At 37.2% G+C, this 22,813-nt stretch overlaps 1 protein-coding gene across 2 annotated transcripts in view; it reads right to left on the bottom strand.

Moving 5' to 3' along the window:
- Window positions 1-21,190, bottom strand: part of LOC120637170 — a 155,720-nt gene extending 134,530 nt beyond the window's left edge. For both annotated transcript variants that reach the window (XM_039908842.1, XM_039908844.1), the window contains exon 1: window positions 20,724-21,190. In XM_039908842.1, coding sequence (XP_039764776.1) covers window positions 20,724-20,802 — 79 coding nt within the window. In that variant the 5' untranslated portion in view covers window positions 20,803-21,190. The remainder of the gene's footprint in view (window positions 1-20,723) is intronic.
- Between the last annotated feature and the right edge of the window lie 1,623 nt (window positions 21,191-22,813).

The raw sequence follows: 22,813 nt of genomic DNA, 5'->3' as shown, positions 1-22,813 counted from the left end.
GATATGTTTTGAGAAGAGCACAGTATGGCAACCGTACCTTAATATAGAATAATTAGGTCATATGAATGTATCATCATCATCATATCAACCCAACTACAGGGCACGGGTCTCCTCCCACAATGAGAAGGGTTAAAGGCCGTAATCCACTACGCTGACCCAGTGCGGATTGGTGGACTTCACACACCTTTGAGAACATTATGGAGCACTTTCATTAGAAAAATACATAAATAATTAAATTTATAGTTATTTTATAGCATTTCGCAAAACAAGAATTATACTGTTCATTTGGCAACAATGCCAAGCGCTTTCAATATTTCCTAGCATCCGACTGGAACCGTGCCGCCCATCGCGTTGATCAGTGCTAATTGAAAATTCATCTACAATAGCCAGAACAGTCAGTGGCACTTCATACATGCACAAAAGCACTGCCTACACTGTATGAAGTGTATATATATATATATAACTCGTATAGGAGCAGTGGCGTGTACTGGGTTTCTTATCAGGGTATGCATACAGCACGGTATAGGGTATGCATCCTCTTATACGCGGTGTATATAAACTTTAGGGTAGGCAGTGCTTTTGTGCATGTATGACGTGCACGCCACTGTATGGGAGGAGGATTTTGGTCTTTTTATGCAATTTTCCTGCTGTATGCATGACCCTGGTAAGAAACCCAGTGCATGCCACTAAGAACAGTCGACTTCCAGTAAAGACTTAGCCTATAATCAGCACGCTGGGCAGGGTTTGTGATCGCAGTAGACGGTAGTAGTAGCACAGAGGATGCTGCTGGCCGTTCTCCGTTATATTTTCACTAAGATCTGCCGTCACCACACGGCACGACCCTATACTATTGCCCTACTAAATAAATAATTGATTGAATATTCATAAGATCTTCATTAATTTACGACTATTTTAATTATAGTAATAAATGGATAATATAAAATCTCAAAAAAAAAACTTAGTTTTATCGCTCTTAATAAGGCCTTGTGAAGGAATTTAGCATAGGTATGAGGCCTTATTCAACAGTATGCGCTATGGTTTCGAGGCAACAAGGTTAAATTTAAAATAAAACTATAAGCGAATTGAAATAATATGTTCGAGACCTCTAGCTATATTCAATCTCAGTGACAGAGATCGTAAAGGGAGGTACAACCGCATCCATCCATGTATATGTATATTCTAAGTATTTATGTTTATTATTTATAAAAATATTCATCAGTCATCTAAGTACCCATAACACAGGCTACGCTTACTTTGGGGCTAAAGTTTAATCATTTACCCACTTTATAAAATTACTGTAACACACTCGTATGTAAAGAGAAATAAACTTTTCAACTTAAGTTTGGTGCTAGGCAGATTGAAAAAAGGCTTTAATACCTAATACCTAGTAGAGTACAGCAGCACGCAAACTAATATCTCTTTGTAAACAACATTCCATCCCAAGAGATTCTACGTATCCTTGTTGCCAACGTACGCTTTACTACAAATCAGCTACGCGCTATATGATGTGGAACTAAAACAGGATTAGTTTCTTCAACAGAAAAAAAATTATCTACTAGCTATTGTACTATTCGAATACACCTAGTAAATCTAATACAAAGTTTGGCATTTATACTAATAGAATAAATGCCAAAGTTTGTATGGATGGATGGATGATTGTTACTCTTTCACTCAAAAACTACTTCGAGGATTTTGATTAAACTTTTGCCAAATATAGGTTACACAACAGAAAGTTGTACGTTAGTCTCGCTAAAACTCACAGAAAAAAATCAACGTCTAGGCTCGAAGTTCGTAATTGAACGAAGGATCCGTGATCCTGAGTCAAACATTCTAAACAGCAGAAGCTGTAAAATATAAAATCTTATATTCTAACTGTTCACAAGAGAACAGTATCACTATAGCAAATGAATACTTACGGAATACCAAACAGAACTACTCATCTCGATCTACAAGGTCAGGGCTAATAAGACTAGCACTGTCTATGCTGTGGCTGCGCCGGCGCATAAAATTACATCTTGTCAAAACAACAGCTGTCTCCACCGCACTTGTAGTAGACACATTGGTTCGAATGAGACAGATAATCGGTGGGTGTAAACACACTGTCTAGCGGGCGGCAGATCAATCACAAGACTTCAGTTTCGTCCGCATTCTCGGCTGAAAATAAATCATTATAGTTCGGCCGTTGTAAGAATTAGTTCCTGACAGGTCGAAATTGAATGCACAATGTAACGGTAAAAATATTGATAATTTTTATGTGTTGACCTTTCATCAAACGATTATCATCCTTAGCAAGTATATAATTGTATTTTTTTTATATACAATAATACGCTATATTTACTATACTGTACAATAATACAAAATATTACAAATGCGAAAATTTTGATGGATGGATGTTACTCAAATGCGCCAAAACAGTAGAAAGGTTCTTGATTTAATTTAGCACGGATATAGATCATAGTTTGTTTTAGAACAAAGGCTACATTTTATTCCGGAATAAGTTACGGTGGGATAGATTGGTTTTTTTTCACCGAGCACATTGTTTTTTTTCGTAACGGTAGTTAAGGGGTCAGAGAATATCATAGGCATACATCGAGATTGCAACGCGAAAGAAGTCCCATGCAACAACTAGTGTGGAAAAAAGGGAGAAAACAGAATATGTTTATTTCATACTGCGCTGTAACAAGTAATACCAACTGACTGTTATTGTATTTTATGACCAACTGTGAATGTCAGAAACGTCTTATTTCAACGGACGTATTATAACGAAATTTCGTACAGCGATGCATCTTTCTTGACAAGCCAATTATAACTTTACGATACATTCATTGACTAATTAGCAATCACCCTGAGAGTTATTGTAAGTTAACGTATTTAGCCAGTTATTAATCGTACTAATGAACAAGCAGAGATTAAATACCAACAAATTAGTAAAATCTCATTTGCTGTTACTAAGTATGTGGTTCAAAGTCAAGGAAGGAAGGAACCGGGCTCTGTTCCCCCCGCAGGGGCAATTCGAGAATTATATCAGCATATCGTCTTAGGAAAGTACAGAAAACCTTTGTTGAGCTGAGTACAAGCTTTTATAATATGATACCAAAGGTAATATTCGATTTACAGTTACATAAGTTTAAAGAATGTATTAAAACACATTTAGTACATCGAGTTTACTATACTATTGATGAATTTCGTAATGACAATGTTGCCTGGAAGCAAGCAAGAAAGAACAATGATTGTTAAATTGTTAAATGATCTTGGAAAAGAGCAACTGCTGAGTTTTTTGCTGGCTTCTTCTTGGTAGAATCTGCCTTCCGAACCGGTGGTAGAGTTACTATAACCAGACATACTTTTTATGCGGAGAATCAGTTAGATAAGGAGAGTTCTTTTCAAAATTCTAGACTGTTGTAATTCTGAAATTCTAAAATAACGAAGTTGCGGATAGTTTCCTATCACGAAGCTAAAAGAAAATTATATGTCTATACAATAAAGATAAAACATCAATGATAAGCGGCCGCATTTTTATGTTTATCAACACATAATTAGGTATAATATAATTATGTTACAGTGTGAAGTGTAAGAAATGTGTTACTATAACTTATAAGTATGTACTAACCGTGTACGACTTCCTTGTATCTGTGGCGTGACTGTATCTGTTTATCTTACTTATTAAAAAAATTGATGTGTGATGTTTGTAATGACAAAACAGCGCGAAGCTTTTTAATGTCAGTATATATATATGTATATTTTCGTGATTTGCAGCGCATCATCGAATTTTGACTGGCATATCACAGCTAAAGGTTTACACGGGGCATTAGGGGTAACAGGTTGGGTAACCTCCATGTGTTCTTCGGTGCTGTGGGTCCGTTTTAATGCGCCCGAGGGAGCAAGTTTAATTCGGACCGGTTTACTATGGAAATATATACATACTATGGTTAACAATTATTCATATTACGACCCCGACGAGGTAGGGGTTTTCCCGAGTCCCTTCGATCTCCATGGGTGCCTGACCCAAGGGTGGAAGGCCCGTCTCCGTGAGCCGGGAGTAAGTATCTAGGAGGATATCATCACGATAAAAAAGAATAAACCTATATTCGTCTAAAATTTCGAGTAGATGAATATAGTTAGTACATATTAGGTATAGACACAATTCAGTTAGGTTAGGTTAGGAACTATGCGTTGTTTTGTAAAAATTATAAGTTAAAAAAAATTGTTAACTTATAATTTTTACAAAATTGTCTTATAATTTTTCACAAAAATAATGTTAAATAAATGAAGAAAATTGTGTATTTTCTTATCATTACATCAACTCACATTTTCTTTATAATTTTGCGCTAAATTAAAAAAAAAAAAACTCTTTGTTTTAATTAATGCAGTCTTTTAGCGGTCGGATTATAAGTACGAAAAAAGTATATCAATTAGAAAATCCCTTTTCAATATTGTGTACATCATTCTATTAGTCGAGCTCTTTCATTTGATACCTATATTTAGGTAGTTGTGAATGTAAAATAGGAACTCGCCATTTTGTGGAGGCCATCTTTTTTATAGTGTATAATATTCCACTAGTCAAGCTCTTTCATTTGATACCCATATCGAGGAAACTGTGGAAAAATCAGTAATCCGTCCGTTCATCCGTTCGGGAAATTCGATGCCATAGACAGACACACACACAGACATGTCCAACTTATCACACCCCGTCGTATTTGCGTCGAAGGTTAAAAAATTATATTCGCCAGTGCCAACAAGATAAAGAAGTTACCACTAACTAGGTACACTGGTTACGGTTGGTACGTTATTATCAGAGACGTAAGAATGTTATCTCAACATCGGACTCTGTTACACTAAACATTATGTCACGTTCTATTCAATGCCGAACGCTCAACATAATGTAGAGTTAATTAGTTACGGCATTCCGTTTTTAAACCGAATTTCAAATTGATTTTTGGAAGCATTCCATTTTTAAAACACTCGTTGTGTTGTTTATGGTATTTGATGTAGTCTACACTCAAAGGAGCTTGGGCTGAACAAAAATTGTAGATTTTGATAATTGCTTATTTTTCCTACTTCTAAGAAAAAAAGTACCTAGAGCAGTGGATGTTTGAAATGAAATTATACAAATGTACAGGCTTTGAGATAAACCCCGAAACCAAACACCTATTTTGTTAACCTTTTATCATTGAACTAAGAACATACAGAATCCTCATTCAGCCATTATTGTATTCAGTGCATTGTGTCCAAAAACAGTGAAAACGCCCCGCCCGCGCACGTCTCACCGTCTCGTCACAATTTTTTTCCCATTTTCCCATTTTATGGCAAACTGTCAACTGCTGCATGAAGCAGGCAGGCAGGGTGGCATGTGACTACCCGTTTGTTCGAGAAACCAATCTAAAGTGGAGTGGTTTAAGATGCTTCAATATTAGTCGTGTACACCGTGTAAACTACTAATATTGAAGCCATATGCTTCTATATATTTCTTCTAGATTTTTTCTACAACTTGATATTCCGGATTCTGAATTATCAACGTCTCTATTTCAGAAATTATAATATATATATAGTATTCGAAATTCAAACAAGTAAATTCGTTGGCTGTTCCTGGCCTAGTTTGGTCCATCAAGATCTACGCGATGTATTTTATATGTTAAGTCACAGAATTAAGAACACACAGAGCCCCACCTGCAATGATTACACGCAGTGCATCGTGGCCAAAAACAATGCGCATGTTTAACTTCACACTCGCGGAATGTTGCCAGTTTAGAACATAAGAGGTAAAATAATTACTGTCAACTGCTAAATAATATGAAGCGACTAACCGCCTGTTCGCGAAACACTAACAAAGTGAAGTGGTTTTATATGCATGGTGTGTTTGTGTGGGTGTGTGTGCCTGTTTGTCTGTTGTGTGGTGACTTCCTACTCCAAATAAATCCATCCTTATCCAAATAAATAATTTTATAATTAAAATTGATTATGTACCTGCTAAATCCTCTTTAAATTTCATATAGATTTTGATGACGAGTTCCGGAGATAAACAAACGATCACAGCAAATCAACTGTCATTGCAGCTATCGCATATTATGCACGGTTTACTCAATCACATAATATCACTATCTTCGTAACCCTCTCGAGTGTACACTGCACTGGCGCGAATTGTTGTTGTGTGAGGGTTCCAAACGCGTCCTGGTCTAAGAAGAAGCCCAAAATTTCATTCATTATTTTTATTGTTATCACTATCTCACATTGTCAGTAGGATGTTAAATTTGTGATGAGTCTTGCAGTGTTATTATTAAATTTGTGTGCGCCGTTAGTTCCACGCTCGCTAATGATACCATCACAACCGTCCAACGGTCATCGACACATTTCATTCATGGCACCCAAATTGATTACAATCTTATCAGTTAACAGTGCGGTTCTGCGGCTTCCTCCGCGGGGTAATTAGATAAGGCCAATGTATACCGACGCTGCTGGAAACCTATGTAACTTAGTTTTTATAGCTGTTTACTTTTATATTGATAACGTATGCGGGTATGATTTCGAGGGACCGAGTCCTTCGTAATTATATTAGTTTTTAGCGAATAAACAATTAAATAAATAAATATACTACGACAATACACACATCGCCATCTAGCACCAAAGTAAGCGTAGCTTGTTATGGGTACTAAGATAGCTGATGATTCTTTTTATGAATAATAATACATAAATATTTATAATATAGATATAAACACCCAGCACTGAAAAACATTCATGTTCATAACACAAACATTTTCCAGTTTTAGGAATCAAACCCACTCGGAAAGCAGTGTTAAAGGTGAAGGAAAACATCGAAAGTTCTCCGTAATGTTCTCAAAGGCGTGTGAAGTTACAAATCAAAACTGGGCCAGCGTGGTGGACTATTATTCTAATTCTTATGAAAATTAAGCTTAATTTGTAAAGACAAACAACAATTATTCATTGAAAAGTTAACATTTCCTGAGGAAGCTCCGGTTTCGGAGCGAGACGTGCGTAGAGGGTACATTGCCGAGGATCTGTTTGGTGTGGAGTATACGGATTGAAGTAATTATAAATTACACCATACAGATTCTCCTGCTGTTCTGCTGCGGAGTATAGCAAATGAAGCTTAATTTTCATAATATATTATGGATTTCCGAAAGGTAACGCCTGCTTCTATCCAATATTCTAATTCTGTAATTTTGTAGACCCGTACTCTGGTATGCCGGTAATAAAATCGCTTGGCGGCACATATTTGTCGATAAGACAGTGGTAAGTAGACCGTTTTGTGACAGAACTTGTCCAAGCCAGTACCACCGCATTGGTGCAATCCTTTGTTCCGGTCTGAAGGTGTAATTCCCGGCTCAAGAGGCTCAACACTAGCGCCTCCGGTTGACAGACCCAGAACCTCACTTTATAGGACGTGTTCTTGCACGCCCTTCGAAGTGTAGCTCCGTTTATACTCGATGGTATTCCATTTACAATAAGGAGATTCTATAAGATTCACGTGTCCAGTATGCGTGCTTGCGTGCGTTTTAGTTTAATTTTTATTTTGTTCCAAAGACGGGAGTGCTCTAACTCTCATCATATCTACCCAGTACCGGCCCACTACAGGGCACGGGTATCCTCCCATACTGAGAAGGGGTTAATACCGTAGTCCACCACGCTGGCCCAGTGCGCATTGGTGGACTCATCATACCTTTTAGAACATATGTAGAACTCTAAGGCATAATATTTTTAAGTACTTAAAACGCACATTACTTAGGAAAGTTAGAGGTGCATGCTGAGATCCGAACTCTGCCCCCCGAAAGTGAAGTCGAGCTCCTACCCACTGCGCTATAACAGCTTATTCGAGTTCCTCCCCTTTTTTTTTTAAATTATTAATTTATTCAGTATACTAGTTAGAATTTGGAGACGAAAAACATAAATTGGTTAGAAGTGCTCTTACTCTTTGTTTGATGAAAATTGGTCAAGATGGCCGCCGCCACAAAATGGCGGATTACATTCCTTTTCACAACTCCCTCAATATAGATATGAAACGAAAGGGATTGACTAGTGTTCAGTTTTTTTTTAATTATTAATTAAATCAGATGTCTGATATAATTTGGAGACGGGAAAGGTTTTGCCGCGGAACTTTTGAGTTGTTACAAGAAGTTATTTGTGCAGCCAGTCCAGGCTGGCCGGCCTCGCGGGCGCTGCCGGCCGGCGCGATAAGTCTGTGTTATCGGCCCGAGCTATCGAGGGTCAGCACTCCGGCCTGTTTACTGACGATACGGCGGAGGCATGCGGCCATCATATGACTGGACTATTGGAACTGCTCGGCGACTCACCTGACTCATGTAATTTATTTACATGTATATGCAGTTATGAATGCCTTGTTGGTGCTGTTGCTAGCATATTCAAACACAGCTGCGTATAAGGTTATTACTGGCCCTCGATTACAGTCACATATTTCTTTATCACAAGATAGAAAAAAAACAGACTTCTGAAATAATTGTTATACCCACTAAAAATGAATTAAGTTCGTATTGTAAATCAATCTGGAATACTATGTGCTACAACTAGCTCCAAGTCGCGAACACTAGCACTAACTAGAGAATTTGGGTGTACCCCGATATATACTGAATACATCGGCGGAACCTTTTCGAGGGTACACGCGAGATGTTGTAAATAAATAAATAAATATACAATACACACATCGCCATCTAGCCCCAAAATAAGCGTAGCTTGTGTTATGGGTACTAAGATAGCCTATGAATATTTTTATGAATATAATGCTCATAAATACTTATAATATATCTACAGACCACCCAGGCCTGTAGGTATATTATATATCTCTCCTCCTCTCTCTTCTCTCCGATCTCTTCTCTCTCAGATCTCCTCCAGACAACCTTGTTGATGTTTAGTACGGAAAACGGGATAGTGCAACATTCAATTTAAAAATAAATAACATTACATGTACTTTACATACTAATCCCTACTAATATTATAAATGTCAATGTAAGTTTGTTGGTTACGCTTTCACGCAAAAACTACTTAACCGATCCTCATGAAACTTTGTGCGCATATTCTTGAAAGTGTTAGAAGTAATATAGGACACTTTTTATCCCGACATAAAGCTCGGTTCCTTTGGGACAGGGGATGAGTGTTTGACGATTTTACACCATAACTCTGACAAATTATAACCGATTTAAATAATTATTTTTGTACTATAGAGGTTATAATGAGTTTTATTTTGCCCAAATTGTTGTTGGAGATAGAGGACAGAACTCCTCAGCGGACAGCAGCAAACCCCTCAGGCTTAGCGATACTGAGTTCTTTATTTTTTTTTAGATCTACAACTAAATTTAATGCCACATCAAATAGCAAAATTAAACGCAGACGAAGTCGCGGGCAACAGCTACATAATTTATAGGTCAATCATATATATCATTACATATTTTACTATATGTTAGATAAGGAAATGATCTTTTAAGCGTGATTTAAAGATGTTTAAGGATTTAGACGGTCTTATTTCACTCGGTAGCTCATAGCATAGGAGGTGACCGCCGGGGATGGAACTCTGTCGGAACAGGCCGAAGTTTTAACAATCACATCACGGTTTGTATATCAGTTTATAATTCTTGCGTCATTGCCTCCTACCCCCAACTCGACCAAATCAAAGAGAATAAACGGCTACGCTAATTTTGCGGTAGCAGTATATACTTAACGATATCGCTAATTATAGATTTTATTACACATATAAATATGTGTTACGGTTTGTTTAGTTTATACATTAGCAAGGTTCTGCTGGGAGTCAATGTCACAGTAAACTCCTTGCACACACTCTCAAACTTGGGTTAAGCTATCTACAGACTCACCAACTTACGAATAATGTATAAAAATTTTATGTAACGCTTTGGCAGTCCATTTGAATACTTACAACAATGATACGCGTGAGCGTCATTTTTCATAATCAGCTGATGGGTTAACCACAGATATTTCACAGATCACGAATAATAACAAATTTGGCTAACGTGTTTAATGTTACCATCTTTCTAAGACACTCTGATTATTAAAAGTCGTTCTTCTGAACATTCAAGTTAAGTATTTTATTCTATTGTGCAAAAGTCTAAAGAGCAATAGTGCTGTTTTTTTTACAATGTTCCCTGCAAGAAAGGATAGCATTATTTTTAAACCTATCAATTTAGTAAAGCCTATAGATTTGTCCACAAAATAATTGGCACCATTATCAGCTAGTTATTTTTATTTTATTAAATTTTTGTATTTAAAACTTTATTTATTACGTTATTTCTGAATCTTATAAGTATCGTTGCTCTGACTGCATCATATTTGTCGATTACTTTCTAGGTTTCAGGTTCGATTCCCGGGTCAGGCCTTAGAATGTTGGGTTTCTGTTTTGGGTTACATTAGGAAAGAAATCGGCGTTATCAACTATCATATCCCCCACGCAGAAAGTGTGTTTTAAGTTGATAATATTACTAAGTAGTGATAATTATCATTTAAGGCTCACGAACCCGCAATGTAGGGTCTAAGTTTTAAATTCCTCACATAAGAGAGCAGTTGTAGGTTCCTTGTAGTAGGATATTGAAAGGGTTGAGGATGTTGCTATACAGACATGCCAACCGATTACGATCGACAGCCGATAAGTTGGCGTGTCTGTAAAAGACTTTCCAGTTCGAGCCGGAACTAACCAATCTGGAGCTCCTTTGATCTAAAAACCAATAATATTGACCGATACATAAACTCGCTGTACAAATAAATAAGCCTTTATATATTTTAAATGCGGCCATCGCTTATAATTAATCTGTTTGTTGGTTTACTGATGTGGATCGGGGCAAAGTTCTTATATTCATGTGATACCAGCAAATGCACGCGAGTACGCCTCCATATTATTAAATTTCCAGTATAATACAATTAAATAAATTACAAAATACATATGGAAGTGTTTGCCGTGCGGTGACGGCAGTTCAGAATAAAGTTATCACCACCCCTCATCTTTCCCCAAGTATCCTACGAGGCGACAAAGGGACTATTTCCGAGAACAGGCCGCAGCGTCCTCTGTTTTATCGTGAGGAAACCTGCATAACTCCACAATGTTTGGAAGAAATCATACAAGTACTTAGACCATTGCCGGCAGCTCAGTGGTCACCATCCCTCCTCTACCCTCGAGTGTCGTACGAGGCGACTAAGGAAATATATAGGAGGATGATTAGCAGCGTCTTCTGTGCTACTACTACCACCACTGCGATCGCCAATCCGTCTCCATAGCTTTGGAAAAGCCTTAGAAATATGCATATTAATTATTGAAATGTACTGAAACGATTACTTGTGAACTAAAACTGAGTAAACGTGGACTGATATAATTATACCATGTAAAATAATAGTAGGTACATAGCCACGATGATTATGATGTTAGCATCACATCTATTCTAGCTTCCCGATGGACTCATACGCGGACGAAGTCGCGGGTCAGAGGGTCCATAGAGAAGCTTGTTTCTTATACATAATGTTAAATTTACTTTATGCCATAACAATTAACTACCCCGCTCCTTTTCTTCGCCTGCTGTTCTTTTATAAATGTTATATAATTTTGAATCACTTCAACCAAAAACGACCCATCCCGCGGCGCAAAGAAAAAACCGTAAATTTAGCAAAATAAATCGAAGAAAGCGATACCTATCACCAAACTCGCGGTTTGCGGTGGGAATCCATTTAAATCCAAACTAATATATAGTTAAGGTTATTTTAAATCAACACGTTATCTTGACTCCTGTAATAGTCGAAAATGTTGTGATATAAATTGTTTACAAAAACAACTACCTTGGTCAGATAATACAACGAAATAAGCCAACCGAAGAATACGGCTGGGCTGGGCAGCATTTGGGAAACTTAATCAAGTCTTCACATTATAATGGCGCCTCTGGGAAAAACCTATGTACAACAGTGGACGTAGACATTCCTAAGAAGCGCCACCATACCCGGTCCTCTGCCTTCCTCGTCCACCCACTCTCCGTAACGCTCTATATGTCACCGGTCCATCGTGGTGGAGGGCGTTCACTACTAGGCTTGCTTGTTCATGATCTCCACTCAAGAACTTTCCTGATTCAACGGCCAACGCACCTACGTCTACTATGAAGCATGGCTTGCCCATTGCCAGTCCAACTGGCTGATAGTTATGTAAGTTACATTGCATCGACGGCCGATTGGCGCAGTGGGCAGCGACCCTGCTTTCTGAGTCCAAGGCCGTGGGTTCGATTCCCACAACTGGAAAATGTTTGTGTAATGAATATGAATGTTTTTCAGTGTCTGGGTGTTTATATGTATATTATAAGTATTTATGTATGTTATTCATAAAAATATTCATCAGTCACCTTAGTACCCATAACACAAGCTACGCTTACTTTGGGGCTAGATGGCGATGTGTGTATTGTCGTAATATATTTATATTTATTTATATTTATTGCGGATCTCTTCGTTTCTAATTCTATCCTTCAGGGAAACACCCAACATCCTCCTCCTCATAAACCTCATAGCTTGTTCAGTACTTATTTGTTTTATTTATTTATTTGATGGACAATCAACAGGTTACAAAAACTCTTATAAAACTAAACAAAAAATGGAAAAACATATTAATGTAATATTGTAGACCCACTTAGAGACTGCCACAACTTGCGAATGAAAAACTAGATTGTCAGTCAGAAGGCGAAAAAACGATTAAGAGATACATGATATATAGTATAAGCTGTAAGATCCATCAGGCGGTGACATAAACTTGACGTATCTAGCGCCGCGAACAAAAACATACATTTTAGAATAACTAAATAAAAAAAACAAATACTTAAATTATATATAAAATAAAATTTAAAATGTTGACAATATATACTATAGAAAAAACTAGCGAGCAAAGGAAAAAAATCGAAGTTTAAACAGTACCACAGTATTGCGATAGTAAGTGGTCCTTTAGTTTTTGCAGTTTACTCCGTAAGAATCGATTTTCATATATAAGGCGCCCGGTATGAGAAAAATGTGAGGAGTAAAATCTACTGATGTACGTTGCATGCCCGGCAACTGTGATGCGCAAACATGCAACGTCGCTTTCGTTTAATTAACCTATTTTTCCTATTTAAGTTACCAAGGAAACCGAATATCTAGATAAAGAAACAAACACATAAATGTATAGGACAGAGTGAGATAAAAAACATTATACATTTTTTTTCCTATTATAGTTACTATGGAAACTAAATAATAAACATTACATTTATCCTAATAGTTCTGATACTCTACATCCACCTCAATAACCCGTAGACTACTTTTAAGAAGTTACACTTCCGCCGTGTGTGAATAAATTGCACATGATTTTTAATTTACCCTTTTATATGGTATTAATCTTTATTCAGTTAAATAAACTCGTTTTGCGTATGTTTAGACAATCGTACTTAAGGAGTAAACTCCAGTCGTGCGTCGGAGCTGACACACACTTTTTTCTTTTAATGTAGGAAGACTATCCCCTATTATGTCTATGTAAAGCACTTTATTAATGCTGTTATACAAAGTCCTTGTGTCTGTGACTTTATATTTGTGGATTTGTGGATCTGTCCATTCGCAACTGCCCACCATACAGCGCCATAAGCCGCGGTGAATAATTCGTTGTTTGCTTAGGACGTGACGGAAGGACGGTAAAACCTTGGGAGTATAATGTTTCCAGGACCAAAAGTAGCGTATGTGACTCTTCGTTATTTCAACTCTATGCCAAAACTCGTAACTAAGTAGTAAGTACAGACACACTTTTCCATTGATAAAAATCATCATCATCATCGAGCCATAAGCAGCTCACTACAGGGCACGGGTCTCCTCCCACAATGAGGAGGGGTTAAGGCCGTAGTCCACCACGCTGGCCCAGTTGCAGATTCTTGGACTTCATACCTTTGGAGAACTTTCAGGTATGAAGGTTTCCTAACAATATCTTCCTACAAGTAATATTTGAATTGCTCTAAACGCACCTTACTTGGAAAAGTTAGAGGCGCGGGCCTCGGTGAGTATCCAACCTCGCCTCCCAGAAAGTGAAGTCGAAATCGTAAGCACAATCACCGCTTACATATATTCAACATACCCAGAAAAGTCAGTGGTGCGTGGATGGGATCGAATTCGGTCTCCACAGAACAAAAAGCCGAAGCCTTATCCACTAAGCCATCACCGCTTTATAAAATTAGTATTGTTTATTAATCGTACAGAAATAACAAAGGCAGGTGTAACGTGTGTTAAAGTTTGGAGCTTTAACACACGTAAACCCTAACACGTGAGAATTTGGTGCCATTACGTAATAGATAAACACAATAAACAAATATACCGGCAGGCTATTCGTTTTCAAGTAGATAACAGGTGTCAATGCACGCAGCGAAGAAAAATAAATAAACAGTAGCAATGTAAGTAGTTATTTACTATTAAATCATCCTTACTAATATTATTAAAACTGTGATAGCCTAGTAAGGCTTCTTTTTCGGCGGGACCGGATGTATCGGAACACACCACGTGATTTTTCGCAGATTTCATCATCATCATCACATCAACCCATTACGGGCCCAATACAGAGCAAGGGTCTCCTCCCACAATGGGGTTAAGGCCATAGTCCACCAGGCTGGCCCAGTGCGGATTGGTGGACTCCACACACCTTTGAGAACATTATGTTGTTCTTTACAGTTGAAGCAAGTGATATTTTGATTACTCAAAGCGCACATAACTTAGAAAAGTTAGTGAAGAAAGTGAAGTCGAGCTCATACCTAATGCGCTATTACCGCTTCAGGATATATTTTATTTCGTATATATTTAAGCAATTAATATCACATTACAAACACTATAAAAATTATAAAATTATAAAAAAATCAAGTGTCTTGTTTCAAAGTGTATTCCTTTGAAAAAGAGAACGAAACTAAAATGTTTCCTACTAGATGGCGCTACAGTCGCTATAAGACTGATATAAATGCATAAATACTAATGTCGGCATCGGCAGCTGGAGAGCCGTAGTATAGTGGACACAAGGTCGGCATGAAGTAATGCCCAGCGGTTCCGTGCATACCTGGCAAATAGGGGGGGGGGGTTGTTTTAGTCCGTGCAAGTCGGACATGCCCTGCCATAAGGCAGAAGTCCGAAGGGATTTTTTCCTCCTCGTCAAATCCTGTCGGTTCCGAAAATTTTATGTGTTTTAAATTTTATGAAGGAAAACATCGTGAGGAACCAAACATGTTTGAGAGTCCACCAATCCGCACTTGGCCAGTGTGGTGGACTAAGGCCCTAAGTGTCTTATGGTGGGCCGGAAATAGGTTGATGCAGACGACTAGTATTATGAATGCTATTACTATTACGACTATGCTATTACGACTAATGATACTTGTGTTAGTATGTTAAATCAGATACCAAGTAATAAAAAAACTCGATTTTTCGCATAGAGTTAGTTGAAAAAATTGGTTGCCTGTAAAGTCGGTATACGGGCGAAAGTTTTACGTGACAACGACTTTGAGTGGTAAAATAATTTTAATGTGAATATTCATTCGTATAGTAGGAAGAAGGATGAAATAATAGTAACAATTTAAAACATTTATTTATACAAAGAATTATATTTAAAACATTAATTTATACAAAGAATCTCGCACTGAATTTCATATTAACAAAATTTTATTTTTACCTTTACACATACATACGTATTTATATACAAATATACATACAATAACTTGCAATACATTTGCGTACAATGAAACAGCGTTTACTACAAAGGGACGCGTGCCTTTCACTTTTTATGTCTGTCTCTCTCGCTCTTAGGCGGGCTAACCATGCCCGAGTGGAAGGGACGCGTGCCTCTCACTCGCTCTCATTGTGAGCGCATAACGTGAGCGGAGCGTAACGCAGTTTCTTGAAGTGTCACCCGGCAAACCAAATTATAAGACGTTGTCACGTCAAAAATGGAGAGTAACATATTTTTATCGCAGGAGAACAATCGGTTCCTACAGGATTAGTAAAAAAAATGTTATAAACGCAGACCGAGAACACGAGCAGTAGCTGGTGACATATAATTTTTCTCACTGCTTTTATTTGTAAGGCCCATAAAGTTCATGTTATCTAGAGATGTTATACCTACATATCACTTTCTAAAGGAACGGAAAGGTCTACACAACTTCCCGCTTATACCTAGGGTTGTCAACTTTTAAAAATAAATAGACTATATCTCCTAGAATATAACAGAGAGTGTAAATAAAATTACCAACTTACAGAAAAGTTTCGTTTCAGCTATGTTTTTTTTAAATTGTTTTGCCTTTTACGACACATAAAAAAATTTCATCATTTAAAAAAAAAATTGTATGACTAAACTCATAATCAACATTTTGATGTGGCTGATGGTACCTGCGGTACACCAATATTAGGAGTAGACACTAGTAACTGTCTCGCTGGTCTAATGGTGAGCATATTCGACTGCAGAACACGAGGTCCTGCGCTCAATTCCCAAGTACTTAGAATAGTAATAGGTATTGGCATATTGGTAGAAGCCAATGAATAGTAATAGGTAATTGCAGTGGCGTGCCCTCAGTTATTTATCAGGGTATGCATACAGCACGAAGATTGCATAAAACGGCTCCTATATATAATATAATATAACAATTTTAGGGTAGGCAGTGCTTTTGGGCATGTATGAAGTGCACGCCGGGAGTAATTGGTATTTCTTATTTAAAGAAATTCTTAGTACCACTCCGGAGTTATTTAATTGTCGGTGATTCGCCCCCGTGCCTCGGAGGGCACGTTAAGTTGTCGGTCCTAAGGGTGATTCTCTTCGGTCTTATCGGATCTGCTGTCCAATCGGACTATAGGAGTGATACACCTGTGTTTGCGCACTTAATTTTGCACTATATTCCTGGTAAATCTCCCTGGAGGTTTACCACCGTGGCTGAAGTCGGTCAGGGAAACCCGTTAAAATTTAGTTTATTAAACGTTGTTTAAAAAGTTCTCTACGTATTATATTAGAGATTAATATACAAAGTAGACTTTCATGAAATAGAGCTCTACTTTAGAGCACGGTTGGCAGTCTGTACGATTAATATCTTTTTTTATATATATGGATAAGGTTAATCCTCATGGAAACCATTAACTGGTTTGCCTGCCTTCACCACTACATTAATTATGAAGCTGTGGACTAAAAACCTCCTCCATCCTCCACCGTACTTTCCGGTGGCAACCCTATTTAAACTTGCTCCACGGCAGTCTTCAAGGTGAACTCCGATTTCCCAAAGGACATCGTGCGGTTTATTTCTCGTAAACCTCTCCGACGGAAATAGCGGCAATTCGATTAATTTAAAAATGTGTTCAGCTTTGGCCTTTTAACTAAACGGTTACTAGATTTGTTTTTCCAAATAGATTCCAGTAGGACGAGATAATGATGTACAATATTATATACGATTTTCTCTTCCTACTTCTACGAGATATATATAGGACGACAAAAATAGTAGACATGATTATCTCGTAGGGTGCACCTTAGCCCTACAATTTTGGGGTTTTTTATTAAGAAACGGCACTGGAATAAAATGTTTGTAGAAACTTCATAGGTATCGCACCGTTCATAGGACCAAGAAATCGATGCGTACGCGATGGTTAAAAGGGTGCCAATAATATCAAAGAATAATGCGATTGTTGTATTTACATGAGTGATAGTCTTCGAATAGACAGGTAGGCATTGATCTATTGTTAAAAAAAAATCCATCTCCTGGAAAACACTGGCAACTACGCCCTCAGACCGGAACACAGCATTACTGCTTAGCGGCAGAAATAAGCATGTCAGTACTTCCCCGGGCGAGCTCAGTCCAGCCGTAACCAGAGACAACCACGGTTTCCTGATACAGATGGTGTCTCGTGCCATTGACAAACAGTCTACATTGGCGCATAATTTTATCTATCTACCACGCCTTTCACGAGTTATTGCCTACTTATCAATCATTTTGCGTAGGTACCTAATTATTATGCTCTGATAATAACGAAACGTGAATGTTTATGTTATAGGCAACTTTTAAACAAATAATTAACACATTGAAATTAGTTACTTATTAGTTTATTACTGTAATTATGCACGATAGTAACAAACAATTTTATTAAATAAAAAAAAATCAAATTCTAAATTGATTTATTTCCAGTAGGCCTTTTTCATAAGCACTCTTGAAACGTCAAGTAGTAGTTTGTAGTGACTCTACCACCGGTGCGTAAAGCAGATTCTACCGAAAAGAGCCGGCAAGAGACTCAGTAGTTGCTCTTTTCCAACATCAACATTTACAATCATTTTCCTATCTTGCGGGAGATGAGAGCGAGGCTGGCTGCTTCCAATCTACCTTGTCATTAAGAAAATCATCAAATGTATAGTAATCTAGCTGTATTAGATGTGGTTTTACACATTTTTTAAATGTATGCAATGTATGAATTTATTTTAAGTAGGCTCAATATAGGCACTTTTGAAACATCAAGTCTGTCTGTTTGATTCTACCGAGAAGAAGCCGGCAAGAAATTCCGCAGTTGCTCTTTTCCAACATCAACTATTTACATTTTACATTTTAACATTCGTTTTTCTATCTTGTGAGATATGAAAGCGGAGCCGGATGCTTCCGAGCAACCTTGCCATTAAGATATTCATCAATAGTTTATAATTTTTATTGGGTAGTGTTTTTACCTACACTTAAGAGGAAAACACAAATTTATAAGAGGGCACATTTTTATTAATTTCGTCATCGGTGCAATGAGAGCCGTAGCTTAGTCGTTAAGCGATCAGGTCGCGATTGACAGAGTCACAGGTTCAGAAATAAACTTGCAGTGCAATATACTAGACTACATAAAATAAGTAATTTATTCAAAGGAAACTGTACACAATTTCACAATAAACTACCAGTTGATATCTTGGAGATGTCTCTTAAAAAGTTCAAAGTTTGTATAAAACGTAAGCTTATAGAAAAGTTCCATTATAGTATTACGGACTACGTCAACGATAAAAATGCTTGTGAATGTGTGTAAATTATTGCTCTAACCAGTTTGCTTCTTAAATAGTTTTAAATGACAATGAAAGATGGTGATGACAAAAAAAAACAACCTGCTAAGTTTGTTTTGGGCTTCTTAGACCAAGGCGCGTTTGGAACCCTCGTAGCTTTAGTTTGAAGTTGACAAATTTAGTTATCAACACACTTCTATGTCATAATTTACATGTATACCTATGTGCCTATTTAAATAAAGAACTATTCGACTTTGGCTAATTATATTGGTTTTTCAGTAACTATCGACGTCACAATGCTGAGCACATGCCTCGTCTCTTGTAGGAGAGATGGTTTTGGAGCACGGACCCACCACGCTTCTCCGTTGTGGGTTGGTGGGTTTTAACATATTGGTAAACCTTATATGTTAAAATATAGATGGATTATATAATGCATATTGTTTTTATAGTAACCTTAAGAGTCGTTAATACGTTGGGTCCAGTGAGCCTTGTGGTGACGGCAGATCAGAATACAATTGTCACCGTTGCGTCCAGCGTGCCACCAATCAAATGAAGCGCGCGTTCGAGCAAGACTCGTGATTGGTCGCTTGTCGGACGTAAACTTGAACGCAGCTAAGAATCGTTCGTACGCATCGTTTTAATATCTAACCCGATTATAAAACTACTAGCGGTCCCTCGCGACGTCGTCCGCGTATAATTCAACATTACGCTTTCGAGGACTATTGTTTAGAACATTTAAAGGGGAACAACTCGTACATAAATTAATTGAAACTTTTAAAGTTTACGCAACGCACGCAACGGAAGCTTTAGAAGATTTTGATTCGTAACATTCTTCATTTGTGCTTTGCTCCTATTGGACTTATAAGTGTTGATATATAGCCTATAGCCTAATGGTTTATCCAACACTGAAAGGTTTATCTAACACTGAAAGATTTTATTAAATTGGACCAGTAGTTCCTGAGATCATTGTGTTCTAACAAATAAACTCTTCAGCTTTATATATTAAATATAAGATTATCATCTTTGGTAGCAATAGCAAAACGCATGTAAAATATAGACATGTATGATCTACCTAACTTCTTTTTTTTTTTTTAGTTGAAAAGCCTTATAGTTACCTCCGTTCTTTTGGCAGGACAGGATATTTGGGACCCCCCAATTCTGAACAGGGATACAGCCGAACTCAAAACCACCACGACGTGCCCCTATGGCTTTATTAGACGCCAAGAGAACCCCTTGTATACTACTCTGAAAAAATATGGCTTTACCTACCGTGATTTTAGTAGACACCATGAAATGCGTGTACAAAAATACACCCGGCTAAACAGATTTGGATTAAATTTCGCAAAAAAAAAATAGATAGGTAAGTGGCTTTAAAATATCGTTTTAATTGACGAAGTTGTTTATTTTATCAAGAGTAGATTTCACTTTATTACATAATAATTATTGATACGCTAACGGTCCTAATTAACATTTGTAACCTATAATATTATATGGGTATAGGGCAATGAAAAAAACTACCTACATATTTTATTTCGTTAGTTAAATAATCAACACAGTAATTTCGGTACAAATTGGTGTTTATTTTATCTGTACCTGTATATGATACTTGCGAGTCAAAACTCAAAAAGAAGGCGATAACTGCTTTATAGACACATGTTTTTTTTTGACAGTTTTGCGAACGGAGTCAAGGGCAACTTGTAGGCACAGCGCGAAACGTATTAATAAAAAGTTCGCATACCTCTCGCCACATTGCCCTGGCTGATCGGTGCCCCGTTGACTTTGATGCGTCTTCCATCGGCGGTACATTTTAAAAGCATAATTGTAGCTCACGTGGTCCCCATTCAACATCTGATTCCAGCAGCAGTTGTTTATAAAATTATAAACATCTGAATACGCATTTACTACATAATCCTCGGCGCCAAGCGATTGGTCGCCTCTAGTGACGTCAAAGTCAATTTGAAACCACTCAAATCGTCACAAAAACTTGTTATCTTGCAGTCTTTTAGCAATTAAACTCTATTTATTATGTACTATATTGTTCACTTAAACTTTCACAGGCACACTGAGATTTCTTTTCGTTGTTTGTTTTGATTGAAATGCACAATTACAATCGAAAATATGCGAATATGATTACGATTCACTTGTTAAACTTTAGTTCTACCGAAACACTGTGTGTTCAACTTCAGCAATCCACGACTGAGCAATCCTAATCAGTCAGTCAACAGACTGAAACTGTGTCGGTTTGCGGCTGACCAATTGTTGATTGTTTTGACAAGATATGTCAATTCAGGAGCCATAGATAGGAAACAAGCGATTCGACTTGAAACCAAAATATTAAAGATTTTGGATGACAAAAACTTATTGTTTATTAACATTCTCAAGCTAAGGTGTAGCTATGGTGTGTACCATATGCTGCTATTAAATAATTGACCATTTTATTACATTAATATCTAATCTGTGGTGTCAAACGCCGTCCGCCATAGACTAAAGTATGGAGGGTAGAGGTAAGGAGAGTCATCTTATATGGGAGAAAAGTTGAAAAAGTGTCCAGTTGTATGCGCTAAATAACATTTCAAAAATCCTCCACAATCGCGCTGGTGGATGCACAGGGTATGGTATGAATGTAGCAATCGTAGATGAATTGAAGTATGCCGAGTTAAAAACTTTAATGTCATTATCGACTATGGAGGGTAGAGGTATGGCGGGTAGAGGTAAGGAGAGTCGTCTGTGTATATAAAAAAGTGTCGTCAAAATGTATTAAATTAGGATGGCGCCACATTTGCATCAGGGTAACTCTTAAAAGAAGCGCCAAATATAAATATTGTTAGAGTAGGCTTGAAAAATAAACAAGGAAGTATGGAGATACAAGGAAGTAAGGTTATATTTACCACAATATTTTGTACAACGTAAGTTGATGAAATTCTCAATAATTAACTACTTTAGTCGATAATGACATTAAATTTTTAAACTCGGCATACTTCAATTCTATTCAATTCATCTACGATTGCTACATTCATACCATACACTGTGCGACCACCAGCGCCATTGTGGAGGATTTTTGAACTGTTATTTAGCGCAACAACTGGACACTTTTTCAACTTTTCTCCCATATAAGATGACTCTCCTTACCTCTACCCTCCATATTATCTACTATGTCGGAAAAATGTAATAGGCCCGTTTTGACATTTGTGCAAGACCATAGAATGTAACTTGGAACGAAACTGAAAGAAACAAAAAAATAAAAATCAATTACATACAGTGTTTTAAAAAATACGTAAATTTTTTTGGGACGTTAAAAAATATGAAAGAATATATCGCGAGTATTCTTTTTGCGCTTACTTCATAGTAGCATGCAATTTATAATTGTTGCGAAACGTTCCGAAAACAGTTACGTTCTCAGTCTTTTTTTTTTTATACTAGAGTTGTAACCATTTTTTTACTGTTTTTTACTGAATATCGAAATTAAATATTGTGTAGTTATCTTTACTGCAAAGAATGAGCTTGGTTCTCAAAATGGGTTCTAAATAATGAGTCTGAGATGATGTATCTGACCAAGCGGCACATGACTGAAGCGTCCCCGCGCGCACTGCGCAGTTTTTCGTTCCTCATCTTGTAAAGTTGACTGTGCGCTCGTTTAAGTTTGATATATATTGTTTACTATTACGATAACTATGACTCTTCTATTTTGGACATTAATTTAAACATAGTGATTTGATAAGATTTTTGTGTTTGTTGTTATATAGAACTAACTCTGTTTCAACATGTTGAAAAGTGGACGTATAATCAACAGCCAGTCACGCGTATTGGTTGTGAAGTTAAAGGAATACT

This window comes from Pararge aegeria, chromosome 3 (assembly GCF_905163445.1).
Source record: "Pararge aegeria chromosome 3, ilParAegt1.1, whole genome shotgun sequence".
Taxonomy (NCBI): domain Eukaryota; kingdom Metazoa; phylum Arthropoda; class Insecta; order Lepidoptera; family Nymphalidae; genus Pararge; species Pararge aegeria.
This window is presented reverse-complemented; position numbering and strand designations above follow the sequence as displayed.